Source organism: Pseudomassariella vexata (genome assembly GCF_002105095.1).
Source record: "Pseudomassariella vexata strain CBS 129021 chromosome Unknown BCR38scaffold_12, whole genome shotgun sequence".
Lineage (NCBI taxonomy): Eukaryota > Fungi > Ascomycota > Sordariomycetes > Amphisphaeriales > Pseudomassariaceae > Pseudomassariella > Pseudomassariella vexata.
Window position 1 is genome coordinate 600562 of NW_024467967.1, and position 16119 is coordinate 616680.

Below are 16119 nucleotides of genomic sequence, written 5' to 3' on the forward strand. Positions count from 1 at the left end.
GGCAAGGTTCATCTTGCTTCGTGGTATCGCGGTAACGACCTACCGGCCAACTGGAAGGTCGACCTTTCCCATAACGGTTGGACTACTAATAATATTGGTGTGGAATGGGCAAAACACTTTGTTCAACATATTATTAGCCGTCGTAAGGGTGCGAAAAGTCTCTTAATATTGGATGGTCACGAGAGCCACCACTCGATGGATTTTGAGACTTACCTCGCGGCGCACGGCGTAATTACATTGTGTATGCCTTCCCATTCATCCCACAAGCTCCAGCCTTTGTATTTGGTACCTTTTAGTGTGTTGAAACGGCTGTACGGTGCGTTCGTGGAGGGTTTAATGCGAAGGCATCAAACCCATATTGAGAAGCAGGATTTCTTAGCTGGATTTTTAGAAGCTTTCATTCGTGCTTTTCACAAAAAAAACATCAGATCAGGATTCGAAGCAGCTGGACTTGTTCCTTTTAACCCGGATAGGGTCATATCTACGTTGGATATCGCAAAAGTAGTACGAACACCGACACTCGACCCCCAATTGCCTCCCTCCGTCTGGGTTTCTAAGACGCCTACCAACACCCTCGAAGCCGAATCGCAGTCAACTTTGATTAAAAGTAGCGTCCAGAGGCATCAAGACAGCTCGCCGACGCATATTTTGAACTCAATTAACTCGATTACAAAGGCTACGCATGCAATGATGCATGAGAATGCATTATTACGTCGGGAGAACGAAGAGCTTCGTGAGACGAACCATATACTAAGTAAGCGTCGTAGGACGAAAAATAAGCAAATCCAATATGGAGGAGCACTTAGTATAGGTGATGCACAAGTTTTACGGGCCTTGAGGGGTGATATCAAGGTTATGGAGGAGGAAGAAGGGGAAAGCAGTCGTCCTGTAAAGCGCCGGCAGACCGGTATAAGGCGCTGTGGTATTTGCGGAGCGACTGGACATAATGCAAGGACTTGTTCAATAGAAGTAGAAACTGATAATGAAGAAGATTTTGAGTAATTTAAAGGATAAAATGCGGGTTATGCATAGGATATTACTGAATTACTTGAAGGTGCCAAGAAAAGTGCGAAAGTGACTTGTGTGCGAAAATGACTTGTGGATCACGTTAACCTTAAATTACATCATCAATATATTTAGGCAATATAGGAGGATTATATTAGTGATAATGATTATAAGGCTGACTCTTAAAGGTTACAGCCACGGAATAGCTATCTCTAGGCAGTTAGCCCAAGCGCTGCACCCAGCATATAGGCGGTGTGTGACGGGGATACTACACTTCTCCAAAACAATAGCCAGGTAGTGCAAGGAGCCACTGATGATATGCTAATCATACGGCTGTGTATATTGCTTGTCTGCATTGCCCACCGAAAATGTAACGTGAATATAATTTAGCTGGATCTATTACAAAAAGCATATACTAGTGTCTTCAATTACTTGAAAATACCAAGGTATAACAGTTTCAATTACACTACTGGACCGTCTACGCTTCACGTCTCCTCTAATTAGAAGATTTGATATTTCGGTCAGGCATGATTATCAGCTTGGGTACACCTCTTTGCGTCGGGTTCCCGAGAGAGGGTTTGTTTCCTAGACGAACAGAAGTAGATGTCTGTGGAATTCTCGCATGTTTTTCTTGTCACTAAGCCCATGTGGCGAAGCAGAGGTTCTGCGAGTACGAATCGAAGTTGCGATATCAAGACCCTGCGATACCAGTGCGTCTCTGTTGCAGAATATTAAGCTGAAAAAGAGAGAGAAAGAGTTGCAAGTACAGATGCCCGTTTCTCTGTTGTGAGGAGAACGGGTGGTTTGGGTTTGGGACAGCCCATCCCAGGATTGGCCCTGCTTATCGTCCAGGTGACAGGCGTCACAGCCCGCCGTTAACGAAATATATGTTGTTAAATAACCTGAGATATCAACCGCTCCACTTAGATCAAGGAACAAGATTCGGCAACTCTACACACTAGCGAATACTGCCGCCGTTTCAATTTATGTCCTTGATCTGATACGTAGTACCTACGTTTTTCTTATGAAGCTGTCGAAGAAACCAGAGTATGATTATAGATTACGAGAAATGGGCGTTGATTCATCCATGGTCCTCTGCAGCCGGGACACAGGAGGGCGTCCGCGTTACAAGTGAGGCTGCGGTTACGGCTATAACCGGCGGCATGTGGCAGACAGACGACGTAAGTGCTGCTAGACTCAAACGGTCCAAGCCCACTCTATGAGTTGTATACGTATGGCTTCTCGGGAAATAGTTTTGTGTTTATCGGAGTTGTATTCCAACTAGACCGAATATCCTACGTGATCCCTGCGCTTTAGGATTCACCGCCGGGAAACTGCGGGTCCCTTTAGCTCTAACGCTGCAGAATCTCATCTTGACCGGCAGATTCGTCCGATGGCAGCTTCTCCAAGAACACCAAGACCCAGATTATCAGACCGCATTTGCTCAACGATCATGCACGTAACCAAGCTGGACACTTACCTAAGATTCTTTCGGGGCGCCCCGACTGTCCTTACGAGTAATTTTTCTCTCTTGAGCCTATTGGTCTAGGGACAAATCGATCTTGAAGTGATGGACCGATGCAGCACGCAAGCCAGCATGCAACATGTAAGAAGTTGACACGGCATGTTAGCATGTTAGCAGCACGTGCCTGTCGATGAGCAAATTGGACCAACACGGCTTATATGGCCCGGAAGAAACGAATATGGATGAAAGCGGACTGCTGACAGATAACGGAAAATTTCAGGTCTGAATTTCCGACCAATGATGGAGGTCGGCTAGTCCCAGGTTCCAACGGCGCGAGATCCAGATCGCCCAACGCGATGCTGATTCGCGGCGACTTGGGGACGCTTCGATGACGAGATCAATCTATCAGGCTCGTCTTCGGCGACTCTGCCAGCGCTCTGGGTGACGCCGACGCTTCTCAGTTCAGCTGTCAGACAGGGATGGGGCAAGTGAAAGGTTGCACAAACGGACCGCTAGTAGGGGTCTGCTTGGTCTGGGCCTCAATATGAAAACATGAATTTTGGCGAAGCTGGACGAAGGGCCGATGGAGTATTGGGCCGGCTCAATCGCCATGGCCCACCAGCAGTTGCAGCCAGTTCGGCCCGGGCTGCCGCAACGGGTTATCCCAGAACAGTCAGGGGTCCCACTCAAGACCTCTGCCTTATTTAGTCCCTGCCAACCCCGCGGGGCATTTGTGGGAGAAAGGGAGGAACGGAATCTGAATGGCCGAGCCAGACACCAATCCAGGTCAGACGACTCGCAAGGGAAAAAGGCTGCCATGTCCACCGTCAATGTGGTCGCACAGCGCACCAGCGCAAGCTTGGTTCTCCCCGCACTTGCGCCGCCGGCCGCCGCAGCCAACATGCCCACGCCAGGAGCGCCAGCGGCTGGCTTGTCTTCTACGTCTGCGACAGTGGTCACGACAGTCGCAAGCCCCAAACCCCAGCAGTCCAACGTTGTTGGCATCAAAAGACTGCGGAGAGGCGACCACAAAGAGGGACGAACAACCAAGCAGAGACAGCGGACTCTGACCAAAACCATGGAGCCTCCCGTTTTGTCTTTTTATGGCGAACAGCCCGTCCCGCTGCCCTCGCGATTCGCCCACCTGAAACGGAGACTGGTTACGGGCCACGAACCCGCCCTCGAAGCGTCCTGGGGACGCTTGCTTGATGCTCTGCGCGATGAGATGAAGCACATTGAAAGCCACGGCACAGGCTTGATCCCCTGGATCGATTTTCGCGACGTTAGCAGTGCCTCAAAAGTCACCCCTTTTCGAGAAAGCGTCAAGCGATATGGAATTGGTGTGGTGCGAGGCGTCGTTGACGAATCCGACGCCCAGTCTTGGGTGGACGAGACCAAGACATACCTCGAAACAAAGCACGAGTTTAAACCCCCACCAGCACAAGATCCCACCTGTTTTGACTTCTTCTGGTCGCCCTGTCAAGTCCGCGCAAGAGCCCATCCCAACGTCCTGCGCGCACAGAAGTTCGCCATGTCCCTCTGGGAGACTAGCGATGACGACCGGCTAGCGACGCGCTTCCCGATCTGTTACGCTGACCGCATTCGCATAGACACCAATACCACTGGCAGTTTGAACGGGACCGCAGGTGCATCGGCAGTCGAAGACCCCCTGTCTCCTGCTACTTCGTCCACGCTCATCGCGCAAGTGGACAACGGCAGTCTGGAGCGGTGGGAGCCGGATGGTTATGGTCGCAGTGGCTGCTACGATGCCATCTGGAAGGGAGAGTGGGAGTCCTACAACCCATGGGATCCGACAGGTCGCGTCAACGCAACTTCCGATCTGTATAATGGCGCAGGCGCCTGCAGTATGTTTCGCATGTTCCAGGGCATTCTGGCCCTGACCACTGTCGAACCCGGCATGGTGCGCTTACTCCCATCGCCCAAGCTTTCCACCGCATATTTCCTTCTGCGCCCATTCTTCTCGCCAAAGAAGCCGCATCCCGAAAAGGATGCCGAGCCCGCGGCGTGGGACGAATATCTAGATGCGTCTAATTGGGCGCTTGATGAGGAGCAGACGACTACGATCCACGGTGCGGTTCCGGGTCACGCACAGCGTGTTACGGAAGTATGGCACCCACATCTCCAATTGAGCAAGAGCTTAGTTGCGCCGCCAACTTTAAAACCAGGCGACTATATCGTATGGCATCCCGACGAGCCGTATGCTTTCGAACGAGCTCCACCAAGCACGTCCATGCTGGTTTACACACCAGCCGCGCCGTTAACACAAACCAACGCCCTGTTTCTGGCACGCCAGCGCAAGGCCTTTCTGCGCGGCCACCCAGGCCCTGATTTCGACTCGACGGGCAGCGGCCTCGGCAGTGAGGCACCGCACACGGGCCGCCTCGAAGAGAAAGACATTGCCGCGGTGGGCGGCGAGGAGGGCCTGCAGGCCATGGGATTGGCGCCCTGGATCATCAGCAAGTCGGCCGTGGAGGAGTCCAGGACGGTGACCCCTACTGAGGAGAGCGGCAAGGAAGTCGGTGACGACGCCCAGTCGGCCTCGAGCGACAAGTCCGGGTCCACGATTTCTGCAGCCGAGGCCGAGGTAGTCAAGATGGCCAACATAATCTTATTTCCCGATCGGTATGACTTTTGGATGCCCAGCAGAACGGGCACGCCGTCGGCTGAGGGCGGTGTCAAGGGCAGAGATAAAGAGAAAGGGAAAGAGAAAGAGAAAGATGCGTCCTCTCCGGCGTAGTTAGCTAGCTGACCTACGACGGGGATGGTGTTGGGATGCAAATTTTGTACATAGCTATCGGCACATATTCGATCTTAAGATCTGAGTGCTCAATTCCAACGCTTGCGTTTCTTTGTCCGATTCAGATTTCCACATGTTGGGTTGGCTTTGCATGCATGGTATCGCCGTTCTTTGTTGTTTGACTAAACAACTACTATGTTCATTATAACTGTTCTATAGAAGCAAACACTCCCGTGTCGTCTTTGTTCCCCCGAATACGGAACGTTCAGCTGAAATTTCGAAGCCGCGATTGACTATACCCTGTGCCACAAACACCTAAATACATTCATCATAGAAGCAGCGAACATTCAGTCTGGAAATAGCTGTTGACGAAACTTATGGGGATTGGGGCAAGAGAACTCTGGTGAGTGGACTCCCAAGGCACAATGATCAACTTCACCACAATACGATTTGGGAATCTGAAGACAAAGGCGAGAAAGAGGATAGCAGCAGAAGATGGACAATATGATGGCCCTGGGTGATGGAGACATTCGCCTGCGCTGTGTGCCCGGAAGGTAGTAATTCCGACGAACAAATGCACCAGTTGATTTGTAAAGGTGAATGCTAAGCATATACGGGAAATAAATAATGGGACAAGGTGTTGAATATCAAGCCAGCGATCCTATCTGACCTCACCACTTCACAAAATCAATACTGCCACCATGAAAGGACACGAAGCTTGACTGCTCAGCTTAGTAATTTATGAACATAAATGAAAATTCCAGGTTGTGTCAGAATTTGGAAGCAGTGAAATGTTGATGAGCTGTGACATCTGGGAGCTCTAGCCTTGCATTTGGGACCAATAGGACTGAAAGGAGGGCCTAGAAAAGGGGTTCTCGACTATATTACCACATGGTTCTTTTTAGCTCGATGAGTTAATACCTTAGGCCAATCGATTTTTATATTTCAAATAGGACATAGGATAGAAACACAGGGTTACAAAACCTGGTATTCACAATCAGTAATAAAATACTTTGTACTTGGTAATATACACAAAGAGATGCTGAGAGCAAAGAGAGCTATGGATTCAAGAAGGTAGACACTTGAAGGTTAAGAAGAGAGTGAGACCTGTAAAGACCTGCAAAGACAAGCTCCAAGATAGCATACATTGACTATCATGTGAGAAAATAACCAACAAATCTGCTGTGCCACACATTGTTTGAATTCAGGTACTCGGTGAATGATTGAGCTGGTTGAAAATAATGTATTTCCTAGACATCAAATGCCCAGTACGAATCTTCCATTAAGCTCTGAAATATGTGTAGAACTATTCAACTCAATAAGAACAAGGGCAATTTCAAGGTCTGGTTCACCATAAAAAGATCATTGACCGAAGAAATCACTTTTGCATACCACGAGGGCGGACAGAGTCTGGTTCAAAATGGACACATGACACATATGATCTCAAGCAAGAAGCTCAATGACAAGTTTTATTGCTCAAGGCTAAATCATCCTTCCAGCTAGCAGGCGACATCTCCGAATCCATGATGTGGTCCACGATTAACTCAAAGATCTCCATTGAATCCTGTAGCGATATTTCATATTCCGACAATTGAGCCACTGAATGTAGACTTCTTCGACAATGAGCTTGATTTACTCGATAAGAACTAAAGCGAGCCTTTCCTTCTTTTGGGGTTGCAAGGATCCCCCATGCCGCAGATAGTAGGCGTGAATGCCGTATCAGAAGTCTCCGTATGTTGGAGGAGGTTTTCAAGGGTCGCAATTTTAAGCATTCCTTCCCCTTTCACTGATGCCATCTTGGATGCTGTCTTGTTGGTATATAGCTGAAGAGCGCAATGACTGTATGCAGTGGTGTCTCTGTCTGTGAAGCTCTCGGTTCAATCCGAGAACTGGAGCTCAGCTGTGAGCTTGAACCATGTAGACACCATAGTTGACGCCTGTGAAATCTAAGATATTAGTGCAGCATCCACTGTGACGCTGGCTGTTGGGGGAGACTTGAGACAGACCTGCGCAGTAGTGGGTGTGTAGCAAATAGACACGGAGTATGACAAAGTTGAAAATGTGTTGGTAAACTATGGGGGCATGCGAATGGCCACAGGTCGGGTTTATGGGCTCATCAATGTAGCAGGGTTTCTTGATTTGGGAAAATATCAAGAAATTCTTTGCTCGGATAGATAAAAAAAGCTATTTGAGCCTATTCAGCATGATGGGAAACAAGAAGTGGACACGGCTTCGGGTATTAGCTCGGCGTCACATGGTTTTGAGGACTACCACTCAACTTGACTAAAATATAAAGTATCATTGTTAAATGTGAGAGTATAAAATCCTATTATTGGCCACTTAAGAAGTAAAATAACAAGATACATATGTTTACGGTTATGGATCTAGTTGTCAGAGAACAGAATGCCATAGGCACCGGTGGGACACCGGTGGGGCTCTGGTGTAGGAATGTGCGAGTCATGACACGATATGGAAGTCTTGGTTTGCGGAACAATCGGGGAAACTAGTGCTCCGCGGCTCCGACGTCGGGTTCTAGCTATCTATGTAAGGGGCGGAGGCCCGGGAAGAAGATAGAGGGAGAGTAGAGATCAATGCATCACCGTGGGCACCCCTACCTGAGACCGCCAGTGACCACCCGGTATTACGTAGGAGGGACGCCCGTTACTCCCCATCACTCTGTACTATCGCCTTCGGCCTAGCCGTACCCTGACACTAGTATTGCTGTTGTCTGAATAGCCCCTTCATATTCCTCTGCCAAAGTACAAACACTTTGTTCGACAAGCACAACCCGGATCCGAGAGTAGAGAGTAGATAAATAGCAGATGGTGAGCTAAAATTGGTAGATGGACAACCTTACGTGTTGGTTGGTCTACGAAGAAAAGGGACTGCCCATGACTAACCTAACAACTCCCTGCAAAATATTCCACAATCCTACCGAGCAACCAAGTGTCCCTTCCTGCATGGAATGATCCACCAGCAACTGAATGAACTCTCTACCTTCAACCGTGTCACAAAGTTAGGAAATAACCCTCAATTCATCAACGTGTATCCAATCGGAGCATCGTCGACGTACTCCGGAGTACTAGGTGTGTCAGAGTTCCAGAGTCCATCGCCCTTACCAGGACGCTTGGTAGCCACCTTGGCACCGGCAATCTTGGCCTCCACTCCATCTTCGTCGTATCGACCATCATCATCCACCTCCTTGTGCTGTTCCTCGGCGGGTGCGGACTCCTTGCTCCCATCGTATAGCTCCTCATTTTCGGAACCAGCAATGGAGAAGTCGATGGCGAGCTTCTTTGCTTTCTTCGTTCCCTTGCTCCTGGCAGAGCTCTTCGTCGAGAGGAGGGCCGCATTGACTTCAACCTTCGGCTTAGGTTTGTGCTGCTCGGGACATGGCTTGCTTGAGATGGGGGACTTGTCGCGTTCGGCAGTGGGTAGGAAGATCATGGCGGTGCCACGGGGGGCTTGGGCCTCGATCTTTGACGACATGATTTGCGACTGTTGACCATGTCAGTAAATCAGGAGGTAAGTGGAGCCAGATGCAGATGGAGAGACGGACTAGTCAAGGTTACCCTAGTGATGAAGAAGAACTGTATGATGTTACCTTCAGAGATAAATGCAGCAGATCTGATGGGAGATCTGGTGGATACTTCAATTAGATTCGGGAAGGCGCGACCCAGGCTTGGGCGAAGTTTACAGTGTACAATGTCTATGCGCCTACGTTGACGACTAAGCGGACCCTTCACGTTTCCAAAGACTGACGAGCGGCAGAAGGTTGTTTTTAAACAAAATGCCAAGCTAAGAAAACGAACAAACAATTCAGATCAGCATGAAAACTGTGGATGAGCTTGGTCATGAGACCAACAAGGAAGTAGCCGAGCTGAAACAAAGTGCACCGGTATGAAGACACCTGAGGATATTCCTTGATTCATCTAGCATAATATAACTTTTCTTGGGTTACTTTACTACACAAGCAGCAGGAGTCACGCCTGCTTGTTCTTTGCCACGAACGCTGCCTTTCAGCTAAACAAATTTCTTTGCTTGCTACACATCATCAGAGAATTTACGTTTTACTTCCAAAGACCCATTGTTTGGAGATATAGTAAGCGTCTATTCTTCCTATCCTAGTCTCAGGGGCGGTATATAAATGTAAGGTGTGGTAGATCAGACTCAGCTGTGAGTTGTGTCTCCACCTGTTCTGTTACTCGATACGCCCTATTTTTTATCGAGACTGTTTTAACCTGCAGGTATGTGTCAGCTGGCCCTTAATGTCTCCTCAAGCCACTAATAGTAAAACATTTTCTGTATTGGATGGCTCAGATCTTATGTGTTGCTTAGTAGCAACAGAATTGTACCTACCTTCAGCTATCAGTGCTCAGTAGCAAGCCGAGGGAAGTGGAAGCCAGCTCCTATTAAGCAGCCCGAACGCGCTGTGTAAGTCCATGTGTGATTACTAAACACCAGGTATAACGACCCACTTTCCCTTGATCTTGTCCTCGCCAAACTTTTCCTTGTACCATTTCGCTCCATTGACAGCACGTGGCAACATGGCGAAGAACTCATTCAGAAGGAAACACCTCGCAGGAGTGCAGGAGAAACCAGTCGCAACCCAGAAGCCCGTCCACTCGATCCATTCCATAAAGTAGTGCGGGTACAGCATGTACCTGAACAGGCCGTTCTCAGGGACTGAATAATGCTTCTGGATGCTCTTCTGTCCGTCCCGAGCAAGCTTCTCTTGGCGGCGCTGTTTTTGGCGGCGGATTTCCCGCAGCTCCTCATCACAAAAGTAATTAGAGATGAGACCTACGTAGAAGATGACCAGTCCGATGAAGAACTGCAGAACCGACGAGTTCTGCGCTTTCCATTCGGCTTGGGTCATCGGACCGTACGCCGCGAGCCAGCTGCCGATGCAAGTTGCGTTGGTAAGCTGGAACATAATGGCTGCACCCCACACGACGACGTGGATGGGTGACATGGAGGGCTGGATGATGGGGAAGATGACAGCGCGATATATGTAGTGGAGAACGAATAGTCCGGCAAGGACCTGGTTCTGCCATGGTAGGTCCTCAATGCCGTGCTGGGCTGGGAGGGTTTTCATGATGTACAGTAGAGTCATGAATCCGGGGCATTCCATTGTGAACCAGGCAATGCGGCCAGGGATATTGAAGCGGCTCTCGACAGACGTCTTGCCCATGCCATACCATGCCATGAACCATTGCAGGGACGGCAGCTAAATGGGAGGTTAGTGGCTGACAGCCGAGGGGTAGGGGGAGGCGGCCTACGATAGGATACCAAATCCATAGGTACAAGATGCACTCGTAGTTCTCACGACTCGCTGGGAGCCAGTCTTGCACGATTGCCATGTTGCCGTTTGACCCTCAGGAGGGAGTAGCTGAACTCGAACAGAGGGCCTGTAGGGTGGTTTTGAGCCACTATGTATCTGTGCCTCTAGGATTGTGTCTAGGCGGTGGATTTTGAAGGAGGCTGGTCTGCCGTTACATCCAAAGATATCGGCGTCATGATTCGATTTCACACATCGGCTAAGCCAGCAAAAGACAGTGAGACCCACACCCAGAAAGCTTGGCGCTTTGGGGATGGCCCCAGCTTTAGCTAGATTACCCGTCACATTGGAGCTCTTGTTGACTTGAATAATCCATTGACGAAAGCTCCGGCCATTGTGCCCTCAAATAATGAATAGTCGAGTCGTATCTGCATCTCGCTATGTTACACGGGAATCAGCTGACGTTCAAGCTTGCCAAGCTCTCTGCAATTGCCTGCTCAACTTTCATTCGTCCGTCTGAAGCGCTTCAACGCTCCGCGGTGGATGGGGTCAGCCCACTAGGACCCTTGGGCGCTCCATCAAGGCGGCCCTCAGCCAGCTGCGTCATTGGTGACCATTGTGGCTGATGCAGGCTGTTCTCCAGCTGCAGACCAACCTCGGAAATAGCAACATCAACAGTTGCAGCTTCTGAAGTACGCTAACCTAGTCAGCAGCAGCGGCAAATATTGGCTACAGAAGACGCGCAAGCCAGCTCAAAGAAGACATTTGGCAAATATTACCTTGGCCGCTAGTAAATTGACTCGGGGCAATATCTTGGTCAAATCTGTGAACAAGTATCTCTTCTCACTTTCGCTGTTGCCTGCTGTGCTGCTTCAGGTTAGCACGTGGCGCCTGTGGTGCGTTAATGAATAGCAAGCTGAACTTGCAGATAGCAGCGATTACTTGATCTGACACTGAAGTACACCTCATATTACCCGTCACTCTTCTTATTTTCATCAACGGCAAGTTCAGTCACGCAATCATTGTGCCATAGGCGATTATTTCAGGACAAGTTGAAAGCGATTCCTTGTCGGCTTCGAGTCAAGTTTTGGTATTGATCATCCATCACCGTTGCTGCCAAGCTTAACCTTGGAAGCGCAACCACCGCCACATCTCTACTACCTGCTTGCGGCGTCAACCTATTGTGAGCCTGCGCCGACCTGCATGTCCTCAAATGCTGCTCACCCGAACCACTCCTGCTTTTCGTGCTCTTCGCGCTCACCTTTTTAGCTATCAGTCGTTCTTGCTACAAACTTCGCTGTACCCAATATTGTCATCCACTGATGACGTAACGAGTTGGCGTAGCCACGAACTGCCCCTCCAATTGCATTGTCGCCGAGCTTCACCATGGTCACCCGAAAATCGACGCTCCCCAACAATGCCGATGCCAGCGCCGAAACGCCTCCGCCCGTGAGCATGCAAGGGGTCAGACAGGAGCTCTGGTCTGCAACCGACTCGGAGGTAGATGGGGAGAACGCGTGGGGTGAAGCGGTCGCCAAACAAGGCTTCCAGAACGGTGCCAACGGACAGTCTAGTGGGAGTGCGGCGAACACGGACGTCATTCCCAGTGTGCTGCGTCCTGGAATGGCTGTACAAGCAGAAGAAACCAACCCCTGGGAGGATGTAAGGCCAGACGAGGAACCTGCAACCGCAACCGCAGGCCCGAGGAGTAAACTCGAGAAAGTTCCGACAATACTACGTCCCGGAGGTCGGTCCGAAACAAACCCATTCAAACGAAAGCCCGTACAAAGCCCTGCGACTGTTCCCGAAGCCGCAGGGATATCCACTTCCTCCGCACCTCCAACAGATGGGTTCTCTGAGCTGCGGCTGGGTGAACCCGAATCGAGTACCAACCCATGGAAACCTGCCATCGACGAGCCAAAAGCTCCACCAGCTCCGCCCCAGATACACTCGGTAGCACAGACAGAGTCTGAAGACAATATATGGGACTCGGGTCCGTCACAGCAACCCTCCACGGGCCCTGCATCAAACTCTCCTGCTGTTCTCTCGCTCCCATCCGAAGGCGCGTCCCCTGCTTGGGACGAGGACGAACTCTCCAAGCCTTCTTTGCCCGACCTACCGCTAAAGTCACCAGAGGAGCAAGAGTTTTCTCAGGATACGCATGCGTGGGACGACGTTGAATCCCGTAATAAGGGGAAAGCTCCGATCCCACAGGCACAAGGGCCGCCTGTATCAGGGGAAGACTGGAACCTTGTAGATCTTGAACCTGCGCCAGGCCAGCCTTCGAGACAAAGCACGTGGGGAGATTTTGACGAGGGGGAAGACCCTCGGGGTAAATCGAAAGGAAAACAAATCGAGCAACCGTTGACCACAGAAGCTGTGACGGATGCGCCCCCCGCTCTCCCTTCTCGGAGGGCGACTGAAGTCCAGGCTTCACCTTCAAGGGCGCAATCACCAGCTAAAAAGTCGGAGACGTATCAAATTAAGCACATCCACTGGACCGATGCCAAGGCTGCCCAAAACCCTCGGAAATCGCCTATATTGGTGCAGAATGCCAACGGGCCATGTCCTCTGGTTGCTCTTGTCAATGCCCTGACGTTGACCACACCTTCGAACATGAAAGAAACGCCGCTAGTGGACGCACTCAAATCGAGAGAGCAGATTAGCCTAGATCTCTTACTGCGTGCTGTATTTGACGAGCTCATGTCTCCATGGCGTAGCAATTCGGAGGTTCTGTTACCAGACCCGTCTGAGCTGTACGCGTTCCTGGAAGGGCTTCACACTGGTATGAACGTTAATCCACGCTTCATTCCCACTCCGGAACTTGTCGCAACCCATAAGCGCACGTCTCTTGCCCACGTTCATCCAAGTGAGCGGGGAGATCTGATTCCTGGGACATTCGAGAACACCCGTGACATGAAATTTTATGCCACGTTCTCCATCCCTCTCATCCATGGCTGGCTTCCACCCAAAGATGATAGCGTATATGAATCTTTCAGCAGGCAAGCGTCCTCCTACGACGATGTGCAAGCTTTGCTCTTCACAGAGCAGGAGCTGGAAGACAAGCTTACAGGGAGTGTTGCGCTTTCAGACCACGAGCAACAGCTATACGAGGATATTATGACAATCAAGTCTTTCCTCTCTAGCTCGGCAACCCAACTTACACCGTGGGGCCTCCAAGTTATCACCAAAGCTGCTCAGCCCGGCACGTTTTCGATCCTCTTCCGTAACGACCATTTCTCTACTCTCTACCATCATCCAGAAACTACGCAGCTGCTTACCCTAGTCACCGATGCTGGCTATCATACGCACGACGAAGTTGTTTGGGAGTCACTGGCCGATGTGAATGGCGAGCGAGCTGAATTCTTTTCGGGCGACTTTCGTCTGGTGGGCGGACCGCAGCAACAGCCGTCCAACGACGTACCAGGCGCGTGGTATGACGAGGCTGGGTCAAGCCATGCCAACAACCAAGGTAATCTGCAATCCGTGCAGCGACAGAGGGCCAATGACCGCAATGACCAGCCGCAACAGTCTCCTCCTTTATCGCCAAACCATGAGCAGGAAGATCGCGATCTGGCTTTGGCCCTCCAGCTCCAGGAGGAGGAGGAGCAACGCCACCGCGCCGAGCAGGAAGCTCGGAGGCGGGAGACTGAACTTTCGGAGCAGTTCATCGAACAACAGGCTCGCGGCAACACTGCTCGCACAGGGCCTCAGGGGCGCGGAAGTTCTACCTCTGTTTCCACGTTATCCACCCGAGGTGGTCGCGGTGACAGCACCTTGGCCCCCGCACGCACTTCATCGGCCCAGATTAACGTTCCCGTCCGTGAAGCAAATAACAACGGCCGGGGAGGGAGACCAGTACAACAGCAAGAAATTCGGCCGCTCGTCCCACCGCCGAACACGACCCATCGTCCAGCGGCACCAGAGGAGGAAGAGGCCCCGCCAACCTACGAACAAGCATCAAAGGCGACCCCGTATGTCCCGCCTACTGGGCATCCAAACCATCCTGCGAGTACACCCATCAGTGCTACTAGCGCTCGGCGGCAAACACTCCCGGGATCAAGAGTTGGAAGAGGAGCGGGGCCGTCTGCAGGGCCAAGTACGCCGGCTCGGGGTGGCCGGCAGGGAATGCCGCCACCACCCACCACGGCGCCCGGAGGAGGTGTAGGGAGGGAAAAGGATTGCATCGTCATGTGACGTTGGCATTGGCATAATCAAGGATACGGCGTTTTCGAGCGACTGCGATTTCCAGTCTGAGTTTGAGTTTGGTTGGGTTTACGCTTGGTAATGAATGGAATAGCAACTGGGAGTGGGTCGATTCTCGGGGTGGGCCGCATTATTTTCACTGTAGTAGCAATTAGCATGCATATTATCCACGTCCTGAGGGTTGAAGTTGCACCTTCAGTTTTGGACGGCGATAAAATATTATTACGGAGCGGAAGGCGTTTGCTGAAAAGTTGGACGGTATATTGTTAACGACTTTGCCGGAATATTCTGATGGTTTGATGCTCTAGAGTCACGACCTGGTATTAACAGTCACCAATGGACCTTAACCTCCCTTGTGAGGCCAGTCATGGCTCATACGCTACCTATGTATAAAGGCCCCAAAAATCGCCAACGTCGTTAAAACTACTACAGTACAGTTGTTGGTGGGATATTTTTACGCAAGCCAATCAAATTTTGATACAAGATCTTGAAGTCCATAATGTCCCTAGTTAAGCGGAATAAGCGGGGTTACATATTTATCCGTATATATACGTGCTGACTAGATGGATTGTCTGCCATTGACCTATCTTGTTTCGGACTCCGATCCCAGTTAACACCTTCATGGTCTGTCTAACCCAAATCTTTGCATTTTACACTGGACATCGCACCTATACAAACGACTCGTCTTTCATACTACGAACAGACTTTAAGACGTATTCAGCCAATTTTAGAAGGTGTGTCGGCTTTGTTATATCATAAAATATCCTTCCAGAGCTGATAGGCTTTTCACAGGCATCTCACTAACTTCAAACCCAGACCCATACCACATACAACCCACAGTCAATAGTCGTGAGAATGCCCAGCACACAACTGAGGTTAACATTGGAGATCTGCAATGTAAATAGCACCCGTCGAAGATCCAGCCCTCACTCTCAGCTAATCACCACAGTATGAACCCCAAATCGACTTGTCTCTTCTAATCGTTTCAGTGCACACATTATGGGACCGACCGCACCAGCCTTTCCCACCCCCGACAGCTGGCTTTTACGCAGTTGGGAATTACCTAGCTTGTTCTACGCGCTATCTATGGGCAAGGGGGTAAGTCCCCTCCTATATAAATAAACAAAGGTGGCCTTGCCAGTTTGAGCCAAAGCCATCGTCAAATAACCACTCGCACGTGATTTTGTCTGCTTATAGTGAAACACAAGTGGTATATAGAGATATTCGGAAGACGTGCCTCTATACTATATAATACTAGGCTTCGAGTACGTGGTTTGGGCTCCGAATTTGTTTATCTGGGCAGTGAGGCACGGGATGGAGTTCGCTCCTGACAAGAGTGAGCTAATGCACTTTACTAGGGCCCGAGAGCCCTTGCCGCAAAGTATTCGCCTTGGGGACGCCACA

At 50.4% G+C, this 16119-nt stretch overlaps 4 protein-coding genes across 4 annotated transcripts; 2 read left to right on the forward strand and 2 right to left on the reverse strand.

Annotated features, from left to right (window-relative positions):
- Nucleotides 1-3134: 3134 nt before the first annotated feature.
- On the forward strand, nucleotides 3135-5480 carry BCR38DRAFT_443830 (uncharacterized protein). The gene has a single exon (XM_040860904.1). It carries the CDS (start codon nucleotides 3288-3290, stop codon nucleotides 5226-5228), a length of 1941 nt encoding a protein of 646 aa, XP_040712504.1. The 5' UTR covers nucleotides 3135-3287; the 3' UTR covers nucleotides 5229-5480.
- Nucleotides 5481-8258: 2778 nt separating this feature from the next.
- BCR38DRAFT_412275 (uncharacterized protein) lies at nucleotides 8259-8717 on the reverse strand (the record flags this gene model as incomplete). Its single annotated transcript, XM_040858670.1, has 1 exon — nucleotides 8259-8717. The coding sequence occupies one exon, from the start codon at nucleotides 8715-8717 to the stop codon at nucleotides 8259-8261; it is 459 nt and encodes a 152-aa protein (XP_040712505.1).
- A 964-nt stretch (nucleotides 8718-9681) lies between these two features.
- Nucleotides 9682-10591, reverse strand: BCR38DRAFT_460037 (3-oxo-5-alpha-steroid 4-dehydrogenase 2; the record flags this gene model as incomplete). Its single annotated transcript, XM_040862365.1, has 2 exons — nucleotides 9682-10458; nucleotides 10511-10591. The coding sequence occupies 2 exons, from the start codon at nucleotides 10589-10591 to the stop codon at nucleotides 9682-9684; spliced, it is 858 nt and encodes a 285-aa protein (XP_040712506.1).
- Nucleotides 10592-12132: 1541 nt separating this feature from the next.
- BCR38DRAFT_350452 (uncharacterized protein) lies at nucleotides 12133-14706 on the forward strand (the record flags this gene model as incomplete). The annotated part of the gene is made up of 1 exon (XM_040856563.1): nucleotides 12133-14706. One exon carries the CDS (start codon nucleotides 12133-12135, stop codon nucleotides 14704-14706), a length of 2574 nt encoding a protein of 857 aa, XP_040712507.1.
- Between the last annotated feature and the right edge of the window lie 1413 nt (nucleotides 14707-16119).

Bases quoted from the DNA above. Each gene is read 5' to 3' on its own strand.
- BCR38DRAFT_443830 (XM_040860904.1), top strand. From the start codon at position 3,288: ATGTCCACCGTCAATGTGGTCGCACAGCGCACCAGCGCAAGCTTGGTT.